This window comes from Gopherus evgoodei, chromosome 4, assembly GCF_007399415.2.
Source record: "Gopherus evgoodei ecotype Sinaloan lineage chromosome 4, rGopEvg1_v1.p, whole genome shotgun sequence".
Lineage (NCBI taxonomy): Eukaryota > Metazoa > Chordata > Testudines > Testudinidae > Gopherus > Gopherus evgoodei.
The window spans coordinates 96,746,409-96,765,637 of NC_044325.1; the positions used below are offsets into that span (position 1 = coordinate 96,746,409).

Sequence of the window (19,229 nt, forward strand, 5' to 3'; positions counted from 1 at the left end):
ATAATTGCTAGGATCACTTCTGGAACCTTTTTTAAAAATTGGCATTACATTAGCTATCTTCCAGTCATCTGGTAAAGAGGCTGATTTAAGCAATAGTTTACATACCATAGTTAGTAATTCTGCAATTTCATATTTGAGTTCCTTCAGAAGTATTGGTGAATACCATCTGGTCCTGGTGACTTACTATTAGTTAATTTATCAATTTATGCCAAAACCTCCTCTACTGACTCCTCAATCTGGGACAGTTCCTCAGATTTGTCACCTAAAAAATATGGTTTGACTGTTCCTCATTAGCTCCTCCTTGTACTTACCCAACTACTTTCCTATCCCTCTTGACCACGGATGCTGCAAACTCTGCCACACGAACCATATCCTCCGCCATAGCCATGAGGAAGAGCTTATGGCTCCAGATGTTGGGCTTTCCCCCAGAGGTCCAACAAACAATTGAAGACTTGCCCGTTGACGGCATGGGGCTGTTTTCTGAGTAAACAGATTCCAGGCTCCATAGCCTAAAGGATTCATGGGAAACATTGAAATTGTTGGGTCTGCATACCCCTGCCACCCAGAAGAAACACATTAAGCCCCAACCCCCTCAGCACTTCTACCTTCCCCAGCCTAGGCAGGACTTTTCCGGGGAAGTGGGGCAGGCATGGTAGGTGTAAGCTCATCACCATCCACTGCCCAATCAAGGCCAGGGCTCGGCGAGGCAGTCATAAGGCTTTAAGCAAGCCTTTTGATGGCGCACCCAGGGGCAACACACCAGTCCTCTCACTGGACCTTTCGCCCTGTTTTGTGAATCGTCTGTCATGCTTCAACCCAGGTATCCTCAAATCGAAGTGGGATATTCTCTCCAATTCAGCAGATCATTCCGCAGCCACAAGTGGTCCATTTGCCCAGATATGGTGAATAGCATTTTCCAAAAGCAGGGAGTTCCCCAGATCGACCTGTTCACTACAAAAACCAACAGGCACTGCCTGCAGTTCTGTTCCTTCCAGAATCACAACCTGGGCTCCCTCGTGGACGCATTCCTCCTTCCTTGGATGGACCACCTGCTGTACGTGCTCCTGCCTTTCCCTTTCGTCCACAAGATTCTGCTCAAGATCCGCAGGGAGAGGGCCACAGTCATACTGATAGCGCCAGCTGGGCCTCTCCAGGACTGGTCTACCATGCTCCTGGAGCTGTCGGTGGATACCCCAATCTCATTGCCCTTCCGGACCTGATCACTCAAGACCACAACCGTCTCCAGTGTTCCAGCCTCGAGTCTCTCCACATTACAGCTTGGAAGCTTCCTGGTTAAACCAAGTAGAACTAATGTGCTCCGATCCCATTAGGGAGGTTCTCCTTAGCAGTAGGAAACCCTCCACCAGGGCAGCCTACCTGGCCAAGTGGAAAAGATTCTCAGTCTGGTGTTTGCAGGCCCGTACCCTTTCATTGCAGACATTGATACCTCTCACCTTAGACTATCTGCTGCATTTAAAGAAGCAGGGCCTGTCGGTCTCATCAATAAGGATTGATCTAGCTGCCATTTCAGCATTCTACCCAGGAGTGGCTGGCCAATCAGTCTTCTCCAACCTGATGTTGGGTCAGTTTCTTAAAGGTCTTGACAGATTATACCCACAAGTTAGGCAGCTGATCCCGGTTTGGGACTTCAATCTGGTTCTTTCAAGACTAATAGGGCCCCCCTTCAAGCCCCTAGTGACTTGCTTGTTATTCTATCTATCATGGAAAGTGGCATTCCTGGTCGCAATAACATTAACTAGGAGAGTGTCTGAGCTTAAGGCCTTAACTTCTGACCCTCCTTACACCATTTTTTATAAAGACAAGGTGCAGCTTAGGCCTCACCCAGCCTTTCTCCCAAAGGTTGTTTCTGTTTTGTGCCAATCAGGACATTTTTCTCCCAGTCTTTTACCCTAAGCCACACGCTAACAGTCAGGAGCAAAGACTCCACTCCTTGGACATAGGCGAGCATTGGCCTTTTATATTGAGCACCCAAAGCCGTTTCATAAGTCAATTCAGTTGTTTGTGGCAGTAGCTGAGATTCTTCTCAAAGAATTTCATCGTGGATCTTGTCCTGTATCAGGGCATGTTATGATTTGGCAAAGATACCTGCCCTAGCATAACAGCACATTCTACAAGGGCGCAGACGTCTTCGGTGGCATACCTGGCCCAGGTCCCGATCCAGGAGAGCTGCAGGGCAGCGACGTGATCATCAGTTCACATTTTCACCTCTCATTACCCAGCATGCCAGGGAAGATGCAGCAGTCAGCAGCGTGGTGCTTCAATCAGCAATTCCATGAACTCTGACCCCTCCTCCTAGGAAATACTTGGGAGTCACCTACTTGGAATCGACGTGAGCAAGCACTTGAAGAAGAAAAAACGGTTACTTACCTTCTTGTAACTATTGTTTTTCTAGATGTGCTGCTCATGTCCATTCCAAGACCCACCTGCCTCCCCTCTGTCGGAGTATCTGGCAAGAAGGAACTGAAGAGGTGGCTGGTGGCAGGGACCTATATATACCGGTGTGAAGGCGCCACGTCAGGGGCCTCCACAGCTGACCCAATGGGTACCACTAGGGGAAAAACCTTCTGACAACTGCACGTGGCACATGCACACCTACTTGGAATGGACGTGAACAACACATCCCGAAGAACTGTTACAAGAAGGTAGGTAACTGTGGGGGGTTTTTTTGTTTTGTTGGTTTGTTTTGTTTTTTAATACAGTAGTCCTTCTGCCTCTATGGCAATAAATATTTCTGTGCTTGAGAGAATCTGACTGGTGTTTGAATGTTACTTAAAATTTCTATTTACTGCATCCATATAGATATATTTACCAATAGTATATAACATATTTATTTGTACAGCTTGCAAATTTTAAATTGCTGCTAAAATGCTTCTCTTTTTATTATAAGGGTTTAATTTCTGTTGAACTGAAAGGCCATCCAAATGCCCTCTTGAGCTGCCTCAGTTGATGCTGTCTAAGCAGTTTTGAGATTAAGCTGTAATGGTGCCCTGCTGCAGCTATAAAACATGAAACAACTGAAATATTTTAAATTATTTTAATGGAATTTATTTGCTGAGGTAATTGTGTCAAAACTGAAATTCTTCTTTGTGAGGATTTTACTTATTCTCAAATAATAGTTCAAAGCTAAAAGCTATTTTTTTCCCCTCAGCCACTGAACTGAAAGTTGAACTATATGAATCACTGCCCTATGCCCAATCTGGTTCCCATGAAAGTCAGTAAGAACACTGCATTTAACTTTCAATAGCAGCAGGGTAGGGCTCCAGGGATTAATTGACTAATTGCATATATTTTTAAATGTAAGATTATATAAATCTATTTGAGGGCTTTCATTATTAGTTAATGGAAGGATAGTTTTGTGGATATGGACTGGAAGTGAGGAATTAGAACCAAGGTTCTCTAGCTTTTCCTTAGCTTCGTGTAAGACTTTGGGCAAATCACTTAACTATTCAGTGCTTCTGTTTACCATCTCTAAAATAGGGATCATAATAATTTCTTACTCTGGGACGTTGTGAATCTTAATATCCACTGTTGGTAAAGCTCTTTGAGCTCCTGGGATGGGAAATGCTATTGAAGTGCAAGAAGTCATTGAATAATATGATTGTATCTAGGCTTAAATCTAATAAAATAATTCTTGTATTATAATTCAAGTGATACAGAATTTATATTCCATTGATTTTTTTTTTTTTTAATCAGCTAAGGATGGTGCAGCAAAGCAAGGCTGCAAGTAGTGAATGTCAGACATTTTGATCTGATACTCATAGTGTGGATGTCATGGATGCTTTTATTCCATTTTATACATACAATTGTAATATAAATGCATTTCTTTTCCACCCCTCAGAGCAAAGCCTCTTTTTAAAAGTATACATGCAGCAAAATAAAGGCAGTTTCTCAGAAAATAAGTTGTAAAAACTGTTGACAGAACTCCAATTCAATGAATGTTTTGATATAGATTTATAAAATTGCATCTTTTAGGAGTGCAATGTAAATTTTTTTCACAGTAACAGACATTTTTTTCCTTTTAGCCCAGGCATTCATGAGTGACCATCACTTAATGAGATCTGTACATTACTGAAAGAAGTGTTCTATAGCTTCCTTAAGCCGTTGTGTTCTGTTGTCTGATAATTATATGAGATGTGTTAGGCTGGGGAGAGAAGGGGTAAGAAAAATGCTACTGCTTTGATACGTGTTTTTTAACTCCTATGGTGTATTTTAATGTATATTAAGAGTTGTGGATATGTGGCATTTCATATAGATTAAAATCAAAGCAACTAAATAGATAAAAATAAATATAAAGGTGCCTGAGGTTTCAAACAGGGCTCTCTCTTTTTTTTTTTTGGCACATTTTGCACCAACAATACATAATTTCAGTTTGTGCTTATTCTTGGCAATTAACTGCAGTGTAGAGTTCATTATGCCTGCAAAAATGGAGGCCCAGTTTGAAAAACAGACTCCGAAAATGTGTCCTTTTATATTCATAGGTGTGCAAGTAAACATTTTGTGATGTATTTTTGCTTAAATCGAAGAATAACACTACTTATTTCCCTCACAGCAGTGTTGAGTCTGTATTTACACTTGTAAAGGGCTTTGAGATTGTACAATAAAATGAGCCATGGAAGTTCAAAATATTATTACTTATAAAGTTTCTTTACACTTTTTTTTTCCTCCCCAGGTATGCATTCCTCAGCAGCAACAGAACTATTTGTTACTGGAGCATTGCCAACCTCTGGAACATTTCCACCAACATCTGCATTATCAGCTTATCAGCATCCCAATTCTTTCAGCAGTAGAAACTTTGCTACTACTCCATCTCTCACACTTCAAGATGCAACATTCAGTGCTACATCAAATGGTCTTTTAACTGCTCATGACCCTTTATTGCAAATCAAGACATCACAAGGCACAGTTCCAACTGCTTTGACATTTGAGCGCTTAGGCAGCTCTGTTTTAAGTACCAGCATACCACCTCAGTCATCAACGTACCGTTCTGCTCAAGAGTCCGCACCCCATCTCTTGCAACCTCAGTTTAGTTTGTTGCCTTCAACACTTGGAGGAGCTCAGCAGGCTTCTCAGGCATATAGCACATCTGTCTTTTCTGGTTCTACTGCCTCCATTGATAGAGCACTTCAGCGAGAATGTAGTGTTATTAAACACCATCAGCGGCCTTCAAGTACACAGTCTGTTCAGGCACAACTGACTGGTTCACAGCATTCCTTACACAGTTATTTATCAAATACAAGTGGAGTTAATTTTCAGGATACATCCAGGCAGTCAGCACTGCCCTGCAGTCCAGTTGGAGATGCTACTCAGGTGAGCAATGGAGGATCACAACAGAAGACCTCTCAAGTCTCAGTGGAACTTGCTCAGTCCTATACATCTGCAGTTCCATCACCTGGTTTCCCATCTACTTCTACAGCAAAAGCAAAAAACTGTTCTACAAAGCAGCTATCAAGGTCAACAAAGACACCCAAACCTCAAAATGTAGTCTCTCCTGTGCAGACACAAAGCTATTCCAAAACTGCACAAAACCAGAGTTCAGTAATAGCAGGCCAAGCACAAATCTATTCTACAGCACAGCTACCAAGTCTGTTGTCAGTCAGCCAATCCCAAAACTATGTTTCCACACAGTCACAGAATATGCCATCTGTCAGTCATTCACAAGTTTTCTCATCTAGCAAGGTTGAGAAACTGCCCTCATTATATAAAACACTGACTTTTTCTGGGCAGTCGCAAACTATAACTTCTGATAGTCAGACAACACTAAGTTACTCTGCAGATCAACAGGTATTAACTTCAGTTCCAAATGAGAACTACTCTGGTCAGACAAGGGATCTTTCTTCAGTTAGCCAATCTCAGAGTTATTCTTCTAATCACTCTCAGGGTTTATCTCCCGTTAACCAATCACAGGTTAGTTATTCATCTCAATCACAGGTTTTGTCAGCTGTTAGTCCTTCAGAAAGTTATACGTCAGGGCAATCTTTAACATTAACTTCACCTTCTCTTCCATTTTCTTCCTCCCCTCGTATTCAAAATTTGTCAGCCTCAAGCCCAAACCAGAACTATATTTCTTTACGTTCTTCTCAGAATTCTCAGACACAAGAATCATCTTCTCCACAGTCTCAAAAGTTTTTGACAGCTGTTCAGTCTCCTACTTTTGCATCCCCAGCTCATTCACAGACACTGCAGAACAATAGATCTTCCTCAGATACAAAAACATATGTTAAAAGGAAATCTGACTCTAACTTGTATGCTTCATCAAAACAGGAAGATGAATTGTCAATGCAAGATTTACAGGCATTACAACAGCAAGCTTCTCTTGAATCCTCTACCCAAAGGCTAACTGATAGTGAAATTAATGCTCAGGACGCTGCCTATAGGGTCTCAAAGGCAGATGACAGATATTCTCAAAGTGTAATCAGAAGTAATTCTCGTCTTGAAGATCAAGTCGTTGGGCTTACTCTTCAAGGGTCAAAAAAAGACGAGAGGATGGTTGGTTCTGTGGCACAGCTTACTCAGCAGATTGGCCATATCACTAATGTAATAAGCCATGATATTAAAAAGGCAGCTAATTTAATGCAGACAACACAAGTAAGTGTAAATGCTAAAGAACTAAACCAGCAGCATTCTCTTATGCATAAGGTACATGAAACTAAGGCCCAAGAACAGCAGGGCCAAGTCATTAGCACATCATCACAGATTCAAGCTCATGCCTTGAGGCATGGCAATCAACTATGTTTGCCTAATGCACAAGTACTTCTGGAATCTGCCTGTGACTTACAAATTCTTCAGCAGTCAATACTGCAGTCAGGCTTAGGACAAGCAAAGGCATCTCCACATGTGCGACGAATACAGAGTCCTCAGCAGGTAGCACATCAGTTCCTTCAAATGGATGGTCACATTATTCAAAGTAATGGGGGTCATTCTCAGCAACAGCTTCATCCTCAAAATGCAGAAGTTATTAAAATGGACATTTCTGAGTCCTCAAAACCACTACAGCAACATATGACATCAAAAGACCATTTTACTCAACCAAATCAACATGAATCAAAGAATCAGTTTGTTTCTCTTGGTTCGATATGTTTTCCAGAGTCTATGCTTCTCAGTGATGAGAGGAATATATTGTCTAATGTAGATGACATCTTAGCAGCAACAGCAGCAGCATGTGGGGTCACACCATCAGAATTTGCCAAATCCACATCTCATGAAGAAGAAATTCAATCTGTTGAAAACGGTGATGATTCCAAATCTCAGTTCCAGTCAATAGGTGTACGTCACATATCTCCTAGTTTTAGCTCCTCACCCACTGTAGTTGGAAAACCACACAGCATAAATAATATTTCTCTAAATGGAAGCCACGTTACTATAAACCTTACAACAGTGTCTACAATACAATCAAAACATGTGATCCTTGATCAACGTATGGAAACTTCTGATCAAAACATATCAACTAGAATGACTTCTCCAGGCCTCGGACCTAGTCAGGAGGAGCAAGAACAAGGTTCTGGCAAAGTTAAGAAACAGTCTAGCATTAGTCATGAATCTGAAGAAGACAATGATGTTCCCATTGATGGTACACTGAATGCTAGAGACTCAGAATTTGTTTCAAGTGGTCGGAGTCTAAGTGAAGAGAGCGTTACATCAGATAATGATTTTAATATGGGTTGTGATGATGGCATTGTAGTAGGTAACAAGATTAAAGGTCCATTGCAACCAATATCTGTGCTACAACCAGGAGATGGAAGTGGTAGCAAAACTGAAGAAGAGAACCAAGATTTAAGTCAAGGGAACTTTCAAAAGAAAAAAAGTAAAGGAAAAAACCAAATAAAAAATGCTACAGAAGATGACAGTGCAAGCCAGAAACAACTGAAACGAAGTGGACAATGCAAACGTCAGAATGTAAGAGGAACTGACATATGTTTACCATATTCTTCTCCTGTTTCTGAAAGTTATGATATTTATCAACACCAAGAAAGAATGAGGCAAAAAATTAAAGAAGTGGAAGAAAAGCAACCAGAAGTCAAAACCGGATTCCTGGCATCTTTTTTAGACTTTCTAAAATCTGGGCCCAGGCAACAGTTTTCAGCACCTGCTGTACGAATGCCTAACAGGACTAGGCGGCCAGTTACCCAGATAGTCCGTGCCCCAGGTCCCCAGCCACCTTCAAAGCCACAGCCAGCAGCAGCTCCTTTGTCTGTTGAGGGTGCCTGTGAAAGTCCAACCAAAAAAGTTGATGATGAACTTAAGAAAAATTTGGAAACATTGCCTTCATTTTCTTCTGATGAAGATGATTCTGTAGGCGGTAACCACGATCTTCAGAAGAGCATTTCTACAGCATTATCAGCTTTGGATGATACTGCTGACAAAAAAAACAAATCAGGTAAAATAGTTGTTTATTTTCAAAGACATAATTCTGTAGATTTTGCATATACTTTACTTTTTAATTTAGATATCTTTAGTTTTAGATAAACATATCTTTCAAAAGACCTTTGTTAGGTCACACTAAAATTTAGGAGTAATATTAAAATTATTGAACTGAGATTTAACTAAGTTAGTGTTTTCCACAATAGTGGAAGTTATGTGGCTAAATCCATGTACAATGTTTTGAAAATATATCCTTAAATATTTCTTTTTCAGTATAAAAGATTATTTTGGCTTGGAATGGAGAAACTTGTATTGTAGTAAACTGATGTCAACTCTACTATTTTCTAACTCAAAATGGTAGATAAGGTTTTGCCTGTAAAACTCAACAGTCTAGTACCAAATGTTTCATCACATGGACAGTAAAGAGTGTAAAAATGCAACAGTGTCTTTAAAGAAATTTCATCATGATTACATAATTGAGTTATTTCCAGAAAATATTGTTTTTACCTTGGTGGAACTGAGTATGTTCTTTCAGTGATGATAGAGTTACATAAAGCAGAGTTATTTATAAAAACATTTATTTTTACACTCGCCAGCTGAGAATATGTTTTATCTGTATTTTTCTAAATAGGAGGAGTTCAGACTTTATACTATTAAGCATAAAGTAGATGACTTTAGAGAAATAGAATTTTTGAAAGGTAAATGTCCTAACTAATGCAACGTGGGATGGTAGTGATGGCACTATTTATATTTTATATATAGTTCTTCTGCTAATATTAATGTGTCTATTCTGTATATCGTAGAATTCTTGTCAGCAATCATACATTTTAATTACTAGTGCTTCCTCTGGAAGTATTTTCAGCAAACTGTTTTCTTTTCTTATCTACATTTTAAAATACTTTGATGTTTTCGTGACACAATTGATAAATAGGAGGCAAAAACCGTGGTAACTGGGATTTGACAAGTGCTGGACCTGCCCTGCAGACTGTGATGCTGCTAATGTTTTAGCAAAGACAGTGACTGCAGTCACTATATTGCTGGCCTTTGTGACTAGATTTCTCTGACTTTCCAACGGAAATCTAGATCTACCCTTTTGAGGGGCATAATTTGTTCAATGGCAAGACAATGCACATCATGATCACTTTCAGGTCTCAGGGTCTCTATGCAACATCTGGAGAGAAACATGCTTTCACCTTCAAATGCCAGTCACAGGGTTTCCAGACAACACTTGGCCAGAAGTTCACAATGAAGAACTCATCAGACTCAAAAAAGCAAAAAGGGCAGATTCTACTAACAGAGGTCAGGGTCTGCCTCAGCAGGCTTGGCTTCATCATCATTTGCCCAAATGCTTTAAAGGATAACAACATAAAGAGTACGCAGTTACTTTAGTGGTTCTGGCTCCTTTTGATTTCCTGTAAGCAATCTTTTTGAATGCTTGTCCAGTTTGTGTTTCTTCTGCCCTTTAATATTACATGCATATTAAATGAGATTTAATGCTGCCACACACTTTACAGTCAGCTACAATTGTGGCTCTCCAGAGACAAATTTGTAGAACTTTCAGACCCGTCCATTAGTTTGGTGGCAACTCTCTGTAGCTGGCTCACAGACCCTTGGGAAAAGGAATGCCTCAAGTAATCTTACAGCAGTGTCTCTAGCCAAGTCAAGAGTAGAGGCATTTATTATTCACAGAGGAACTGTATCCAGACCACCTTCCCCAAAAGAATGTCCAAGCCATGAATCTTTGGGGACTAGGGAAAATGGTGGATCCATTAAGTTTGTAAATTACTGGAAACCGCTTAGGAGACCTAGTTATCACTAAAAATGTATGCATCTAAGAAAGAATTTTGACACCTAGAGTTCAGTGCCACTTTGTCTCTTATAACAACTTTTTATACATAGAACATGCTTAGAGCATGTTGATCATCGCTTTGTATAAGAAGGTATTGATACTTTAAGTGCACAGAATTAGAACAGGGTTTTGTCCTGGAGCTCCATGCTAAAAATATATCCATAAAGATCCCTGTGTTAACCGGGATGCTTCCTAGAAGAATATGGGCCAGGGTTTCCATATATCTGTTAAGTTCAGTAAATTCTTTGTTGCTGTTCACATAAGCTACCTTCGTATCTCAAATACAGTGTATTTGGAATGTACTTCTGCCCACATGTGGCATCTCTGAAGAATCTCTTATAGCTAGTCTTGGGAGTTATAGAATCATAGGTTGGAAGGGGCCGGAAGGGCCATGTAATCTAACCCTCTGCCAAGATGCAGGATTTGTTGGGTCTAGACCATCCAAGCCTCCTTTTGAAAATCTCCAGTGAAGGAGCTTCCACAACCTCCCTAGGTTCCATTGTCCTACTGTTCTTACACTTAGGAAGTTTTTCCTGAGATTTAATCTAAATCTGCTATGCTGTAGTTTGAACCCATTGCCTCCTTTCCTGTCCTCTGAGGCAAGAGAGAACAACTTTTCTCCATCTTTTTTATGGCAGCCTTTCAGGTATTTGAAGACCACTATCATGTATCCCCCCGCTTAATCTTCTCTTTTCCAAACTAAACATACCCAGTTCCTTCAGCCTTTGCTTATACGGCTTGCATTTCATCATTTTGATCATTGTTGCTTGACTCTGGATCCTTTCCAGTTTCTACATCCTTCCTATACATTGGTTACCAAAATTGGACACAGTACTCCAGCTGAGGCCTAATCAACACCGAGTGGAGCGATACTTTCACCTCCCGGGACTTACAGGCTATGCCTCTGTTAGTGCAACCTAAAATTGCATTTTTTTTTTTTTATTTTTTTTTGCAACAGCATCACATTGCTGAGGCATGTTCAGGTTGTCACCCACCGCAACTCCCAGATCCTTTTTAGCAGTGCTGCTGCCAAACCAGTTATCCTCCATTCTGTATTTGTGCATTTGTTTTTTCCCCCTAAGTGTACCTTACGTTTGTCTTCGTTAAATTTCATTTTGTTGCCTATAGCCCAGTTCTCCAGTAAGATCCCTCTGAATTTCAGCTCTATCCTCCAGACTTTGAGCTATACTTCTTTCCTTCTCCCTAGCTGTGAAATATTTGTCTCTTTTGCTCTGTAATACTATGATAGAGTGTATAAGTCCTGCACTGACAGCAAAGGGACTAGGGAGGCAGTGTGTGCAAAGGTAGCCTCAGCCCTGCCAATCATGCATGGTAGGGAGGAGGACTTTAAAAGGAAGAAACTGCAGTCGGCCAGGGGGAAGCCCTGAGAAGGTAACGTCTGGAGTGGTCCTGAAGCAGTGGGAGGAACCCCCCATGCGAGAGACCCTGCCAGCTCTGCGAGAAGTCTAGCAAACACTGGGGCAAGCCTGCTACAGAGACACTGACGCAGCTATCTGGCCGTAAGAACTCCAGTAAAGTTGCTACCTAGGCCCTCCTGAAGTAAGGTGGTGCTGCTGAACTTTTCACTTTCTGTTGACCCCAGAAGTGGCTTGTTCTTTCCTGAATTTGGACTTTTGCTTTTCTGCACCCATCACAAAGTAAGCAGGACTACAAGGGTGCAGCCCACTGCAAGGACTAAGGGTATGTCTACACAGCAAAGAAAAACCGGCCAACCTGCTTGGTCTTGCAGGGCTTGCAGGGCTCAGGCTGCGGGGCTGTTTCATTGCTGGGTAGGCTTCCGGGCTCGGGTGCTCTGGGACCCTAAATACCCTGCAGGGTCCTAGCCTGGAAGTGTACACAGCAGTGAAACAGCCCTGTAGCCCAAGCCTCTTGAGCCCAAGTCAGCCAGCACGGGCCAGCCACAGATTGTTCTTTGCTATGTAGACATACCCTAAAGGGCTAGAGCCTGGACTGGCTTAACTTTGTGGTGGTAACTCTGTGTGGCAAGCAGCCCCCACCCAGCAAAGTTGGCACTCCAGCGAGACTCTGTTACAAATATCATCCATCTTCTTCTTCCAGCCATTGGAAAAATTACTTAACTATTTTAAAGCAGTCTGCTCCACAGTTCGTATTTATCAAAAGTAATCTTGTTGAAGATGAATATATGTACTTAGTAAAAGCATTTCTCTGTGCAAATTTACATATGCTCGAATTAACTCTGACCAGGGCCAATATAAATAAGATTTTATTTTAATTCTTTCACTATAAATAATTCCTGGATGTTTTTACTGAAATGAAATAAGTGTAAATTGATGTGCTGTAGCTAATGTGACCCAAAAGTATATTTTTAATTTAGAAAATAATAATTTGGCATAACAACCTAATACAAAATAATTTATTGTACTGTGTATTTAGTACAAAGGAAACAATTTTGATTGAATAACTGTCTTGTTTGCTTTTGTGGGTATATTTAATTAAACTGATTAGTTTATAACTTCTATTTTTGAGCAGAGGAAGGAAACATCTTAAAATAAAGCTTTGTTCATTTATCTCAGTGCAAAATACTGAATTTTTAAAATGTTTAAATAGCCAGTATTTTTTCTGAATGTTAAAGCAGTGTGGACAGTCTCTCAGTTAGTACTTCTAGCCAAAGATAATGTGTACATCTTTTTAAATCAAAAATTGCATTTAAGAACTTTTTACAGAGCATATGTGCAAAAGGAGTTTCCCTTTTGTTGAACATTCAGAACATTGTTCTGAGAAAAGTAAGCGAAGCTTTATTTTAACCTTTTTTTCTTCATATTTGTTTTAAAAATATAGTTGTACTATCTTTTCACTATTTTGTATAAAATTATAATACGTATGTATGCCACCAAATTCCTCTTCTGTTGTAAGGAGAACTATTTGTACCTTATCCAAAATAACAATAATTGACATTCTGCAACATGCTGGTCATGCAGAGTCAGTACTGATTCCCTTATATATGTGCAATCGTACATCTGTTTATTTTTAGACTCAACAATATAAAAATGTAAAAATATTCACAATTAATATGTATACCTTTCTACCATGGTAACACTAGTGTACCTCATTCATATTTTACTGCTCTTGGAAAAGTTCTAGATGTACTTGGAAAATAATTGTATACCAACTTTTGTATTAAATAAGTGTTGCAGCTTTCACTGGACCAGTGCATTTACTATGCTTGCAGTCATGTGACAGGAAATATTTTATTCTGCATGCACTGTAACCTCTTTTCATATACATTATTCAAATTTGGCAATAGTGATTATTTTAATGACTCCTATTTCTAAATATGCACTTTTGTAATATAGATTCAATAATTTAAATATCCAGTTAACTTGTTTTGGGATTATTTTATAATGATGATTTATATAGAATATTCTTTTTCCTGTACCTCATTGTTTGAAATTTATCATGGAAATGATACATTTATTTTTTGTGTTTTTAAAGGATACGTCCCAACCTTTTATGCTAGTTCACTAAGTGTGATATTAGCAATAAAATTGTGGCTTGCATTGTTTAGTTAGATTAGCAAAACGGAGTTAAAGCAAGTATATCTTGAGGGCAGATGGTAATACAATATCTGAAGAGGTCTTCTTTCTTGAGGGGGAAAGGGAATAATAATCATTTGAGGAATTGGGAATTTCCACTAAGTGTGGCATACAGAAGTGGAGTGCTTTTCATTCCTTCACTTTGTACCATTAATTCTCATTGCAAAGTACTACTTTGTGCTAAATTGTATTATAGGATTGTTAAGAATGTTAAAATCTAATCTGAAACCACCAGTTAATTTATTGGAAGATGCAAAATGAGAGTGACCCAGAAGTGCCACCAAGAAAATACTTTTTCATGTTTGATTTAGGTTTTGTGTTATACATGGCAGCCACTTTCCTTTTTCTTTATTTGATGAAAATGATGAAGATGTAGTTGCGTATCAGCAGAGGCCAACAAAATCCAAAATAGTAATTGGTTAGAGTCTGCCATTTGCTTTGTTCCACAGAGTAACACAGAGTTTTCCTGTTGGTCCTCTGTGTAATAACAATGTGTTCTAAGGCACATATCACCATAGTGTCTATGCGCTAAAGCTATAACAAAATCAGTTTCCTGCAAACATACAGAGTTAATACTAATTATTTTAATTTTTTAGATACAAGTTTAACTTAAGGCTAGTTAACTTTACTATTTTAACTTATAGAATGGAGGCTTTTTGTATGTATTGTTTGGGAAAGTAAATAAAATAAACATAATTTCCTTTTTATGTTGCTGATCCTTGATGATTCATATAACCGATGCTTGCTTGTTTTTTGTTTCAGAAACTGAAAAAATGGCAGTTGCTACTACTGCCAACACCACTGCTCTTGTAAAGCAGGAATCTCCAAACACTACTGCTCCTGTGGTAAATGTTCAGGAGAAAACAAGTTCAGCAGAACTCCTAAAGATAGCTGACCAGGATGGTGTGACTTCAGACCAGTTAGCAAAAATACAGGCAGCTGTTGCAATAGAAGGATGTACTGATGAGGAGAATACGGACAGTGGAGGAGAGGGCATGTACAGAGAACGTGATGAATTTGTGGTGAAGATTGAAGATATAGATATGCTAAAGGTAATCCAAGTGTTTGTTCTGAGTAATTACCAACACACACCCTGAAGCAGACATCAACAATCAAACTACCAAAGGGCAGAGGCTTATATTCTATTGCATAGCTCAACATATTTGTGATGCTGCCAAGATGGCATACAGGTGTGGTTCTAGTTTTGAGTAGGGCATATGCATCACTTTAATTATGTGTCAAGCATTCATACTAGTTCAATGATAAAGGTAAATAACTGTAGCAGATAATCTCAATTAGATCTCAAAATTGTCAATAGACATACATACATTAGTTGACAGATGTCTTCCAGATTTGGTGTATGTCTTTTAACCTTTTCCAAAAGAGCTTAAGTTTTCAAGGATTCTTGACCTCACCAGAATACATTCTTATTGAAGACTTTGATAAGCTTTCAGGAGTGTGGTGTTGAAGAAATATGTGTCTTAGGCTGTAGTGTAGATATAGCCTATGTCAGCATAATTTATGTCGCTCAGGGGTGTGAATAAATCACTCCACCGAGCTACATAAGTTACAATGACATAACCGCTTGTGTGCGCAGCGCTATGTTGGTGGGAGAGCTTCACCCACTGACATAGTTTCTGCTGCTCACAGAGGTGGTTTTATTATGCCAACAGGAGAGCTCTCTTCTGTCAACATAGAGTGTCTTCACCAGACATGCTGCAGCAGCGCAGCTGCATCATTACAGCTGCAGCACTGTTCGTATAGACGTGCCTTAGCTTTTTGTTTCAGGATTTTCATTTTTTTATTTTTGTGGAGGCTTTCTTTGCTACTCTAACAAGGAGTGGCTTCCATGTGGATCCACTACAACCCTTCATAAGGTCTGCAGAGTTTAAGGAAGCCTTATTTGTTTTCTCCATTTCTGATTCTTCTTCTGTTTTGTCTTCCTCATGTCCACTCCTCTGCTATTGTTCTAGCTCACAGATTTGATTATTACTTTTGCATATCGCTTTAAAAATCATTCCTAAATATTTGTTTTTTTGCCTTCCTATGGACCCTTTTGAAGTGAAATTTTTAAAATAAAAGTTCTGTTAATTATTTGCTAGGATTGTCAGGTAAGTTTAAGGAATAACTAGTTTTAAAATATTCTCACTTTGCAGTGTTGGATCCTAATCTTGTAGGGTTTTTCTCATTTTATAACCATTTGAAAATACACTTTAAAGTTTTTTCTACACTTAAAATATTCCCTTAAAATATGAGAATCTTTATAGATTAATATTTAAATGATAGATTTCTAGTGGCTGGGCAGTGGTAATTATAGATATGTTTAAAATATTTAAGACACAAATGTTTTAAGAAGATAATCTATTTGAGCTAATTGTTATTGAACTAAAAGTTGAACTGTAAATGTAATCTTCGTCCAGTTCACTAGTTACTACTGAACTTTTTGTTTTCACACAACTGCAAATATCGTGCTATAATGTCAGGTACTCTGGGAACTCTACAGTCACAGAGAGCTAGCACTAGGGACTATGGGAAGTCATTTTTCTGGTATTTGGTGGTTTTGTTTTTTAAAAACTATTTTCATACTACCAAAGGCATGACGATAAAAGAAACTTTGAAAAAAGTGACAAACTGCTGAAATGAAATTTGTCAGGTTTTTATGGTTTGATTGCATGGTACAGTAGCTGTGGCATCACAGCATAGATGGAGCTGGCTAGGTCAGCTTCAAAGATCTTGAAGAAATAAATTTTGAGGTTTAGTCTATAGATCTGTGCTGAATATACCTCATAGTTAAGATCCTGGTGCCATCAGCACATAATAGTGGTGTAGTTGGAACCTGGAGAATTTATATCCATTTTATCTCTAAAGAAAAAAATGAATAAATTTTGGAAGGAAAATAAGCACAATTTTTAGCTAATAATTTTTTCGTTCTTATAGATGGCTTTACAAACAGGAAAAGAGCCTCCAGCAATCTGGAAAGTACAAAAGGCTTTGTTACAAAAGTTTGTTCCTGAAGTTCGAGATGGACAAAGAGAGTTTGCTGCTACTAATAGTGTAAGTATGAAGATTCCTTGTAAAACCACAGTGACTTTTGGTTGGGCCCCTTCTCGCACAAAAGAAAATGTCTGACCCTGGAGCATTAAAGGAACATGACATTTCTGTTTACTCTCTGCACTAGCATTTCTGCAAAGATCTCCCTAACTCTACGGCTAGAAATGAATGGTTAGTGGGTCCCTCTGATACTTTCAGCAGAACGACAATAAGAATTGCTGTCGTATATTCAGGGCCAGTTCTCATTTTCATTCTGGTTTCTTTGTGCCATACATATCATGCAAAAGAACCAGATTCTGGTCTCAACTGCTCAGTTTAGCATTCCCCTAGTGAGGAGGAGTTCTTAGCCGGGATAAAGCTGGGTCCTGTGCTCTTTCCCCGTACTTGCATCCTGGCAGTGTTTATGGGACAAAAAGGTAGAGAGGAGGTAGGGTGGAGTGGAGCTCCACTCTGAAGATCAGCTAGTGTAGGACCCTTTATGGACCTACATTGACCGTATAAAGTAGGATTTCCCCCCTGTTGCTCATCCATGCAAGTGTAAGTGCAGACCAGCCAAGTAACCCACTCCCTGATGGTGCCCCTCACCCTGTGCCTAGCAGAGCTCAGATGCAAGAGAAAACCAAGACCAGTGTCTATATTGTCTTATTTACTCATTTGTATTTTAAGGATATTTAAAATCCAGACGCAGTTCCCTCCTAAATTACAGCAGTTTTAGAGTAGATTGCTTTTGTATCCAAATAGATGGTCTTAGTATTTACATGTGTACATGATAAATTGCTTAGCAAAATAACTTTAGTTGGAAAATCTGTGTGTTTATATGTTTTTGTTTTGCTTTTCACAGTATCTTGGATATTTTGGGGATGCTAAAATGAAATACAAACGGGTGTATGTGAAGTTCATTGAAAATGCAAACAAAAAGGAGTATGTCAGAGTCTGTTCAAAAAAACCACGAAGTAAACCTGTACAGTCTGCAAGGTATTTATTTTCAGATCACTTTTTATTGTATTGTATTGGTTTGGCATGAGCCATACACACGTGCTAATATTTCAGAATATCTTACTCAAAAATGACATTAATGCAGCATTAAGTGGAAACTTTGAATTACTTGCTTTGAGCAATTAGTTAAAGTTTCTACAGCAGCTAGTAACTCTTCCCCTTTGCTTCTATGGATTACAGTACACCTGTACCCGGATATAATACGAATTCAGCTATAACGCAGTAAAGCAGCACTCCAGGGAACAGAGCTGCTTTACCTCGTTATATCCGAATTCGTGTTACCGCAAGCGGTTCTTCTGCTTCTGCTCGTTACTTGCTGCCGCCCTCCCTGGGGCCCCCCCACCCCAGCTCACCTCCACTCCGCCTCCTCCCATGAGCATGCCGCAGCTCCGCTTCTCCTCCCTCCAAGGCTTGCTGCACCAATCAGCTGTTTGGTGTGGCAAGCCTGGGGAGTGCGGGGGGGAAGCGGAGCAGCGACATGCTCATGGGAGGAAACGAGCAGAGGTGAGGGGCGGGGGTGTGTGCAGAGGAATCGGTCCCTGCCCCATCTCACCTCTGCTCCACCTCCTCCTCCCACAAGCACGCCGCTCAGCTCCACTTCTGCCCCCTCTGTGGCTGGCCGCACCAAACAGCTGATTGGTGCAGCAAGCCTGGGAGGGAGGGGGGAGAAGTGGAGCTGCGGCACGCTCGTGGGAGGAGGCGGAATGGAGGTCAGCTGGAGCAGGGGGGCCCCAGGAAAGGCCGCAGCAAGTAACGGGCAGGTCAGGGGAAAATGTAATCTTTGTCCAGTTCACTAGTTACTACTGAACTTTTTGTTTTCACATAACTGCAAGTATCGTGCTGTAATGTCAGGTACTCTGGGAACTCTACTGTCACAGAGAGCTAGCACTAGGGACTGTGGGAAGTCATTTTTCTGGTATTTGGTGGTTTTGTTTTTAAAAATTATTTTCATACTACCAAAGGCATGATGATAAATGAAACTTTGAAAAAAGTGACAAATTGCTGAAATGAAATTTGTCAGGTTTTTATGGTTTGATTGCATGGTACAGTAGCTGTGGCATCACAGCATAGATGGAGCTGGCTAGGTCAGCTTCAAAGATCTTGAAGAAATAAATTTTGAGGTTTAGTCTATAGATCTGTGCTGAATATACCTCATAGTTAATATCCTGGTGCCATCAGCACATAATAGTGGTATAGTTGGAATCTGGAGAATTTATATCCATTTTATCTCTAAAGAAAAAAATGAATAAATTTTGGAAGGAAAATAAGCACAACTTTTAGCTAATACTTTTTTCGTTCTTATAGATGGCTTTACAAACAGGAAAAGAGCCTCCAGCAATCTGGAAAGTACAAAAGGCTTTGTTACAAAAGTTTGTTCC

The 19,229-nt window shown here is 39.7% G+C and overlaps 1 protein-coding gene across 6 annotated transcripts in view; it reads left to right on the forward strand.

Moving 5' to 3' along the window:
- Nucleotides 1–19,229, forward strand: part of QSER1 (glutamine and serine rich 1) — a 77,902-nt gene that overhangs the window by 30,762 nt on the left and 27,911 nt on the right. For 5 of the 6 annotated variants that reach the window (XM_030560283.1, XM_030560277.1, XM_030560278.1 and 2 more), the window contains exons 4-7: nucleotides 4,691–8,395; nucleotides 14,566–14,855; nucleotides 16,741–16,857; nucleotides 17,696–17,829. In XM_030560283.1, the coding sequence (XP_030416143.1) occupies nucleotides 4,691–8,395; nucleotides 14,566–14,855; nucleotides 16,741–16,857; nucleotides 17,696–17,829 (4,246 nt within the window). Of the gene's footprint in view, nucleotides 1–2,348; nucleotides 2,664–4,690; nucleotides 8,396–14,565; nucleotides 14,856–16,740; nucleotides 16,858–17,695; nucleotides 17,830–19,229 lie in introns of those variants that run through there. The other variant, XM_030560281.1, reaches the window with a different exon arrangement.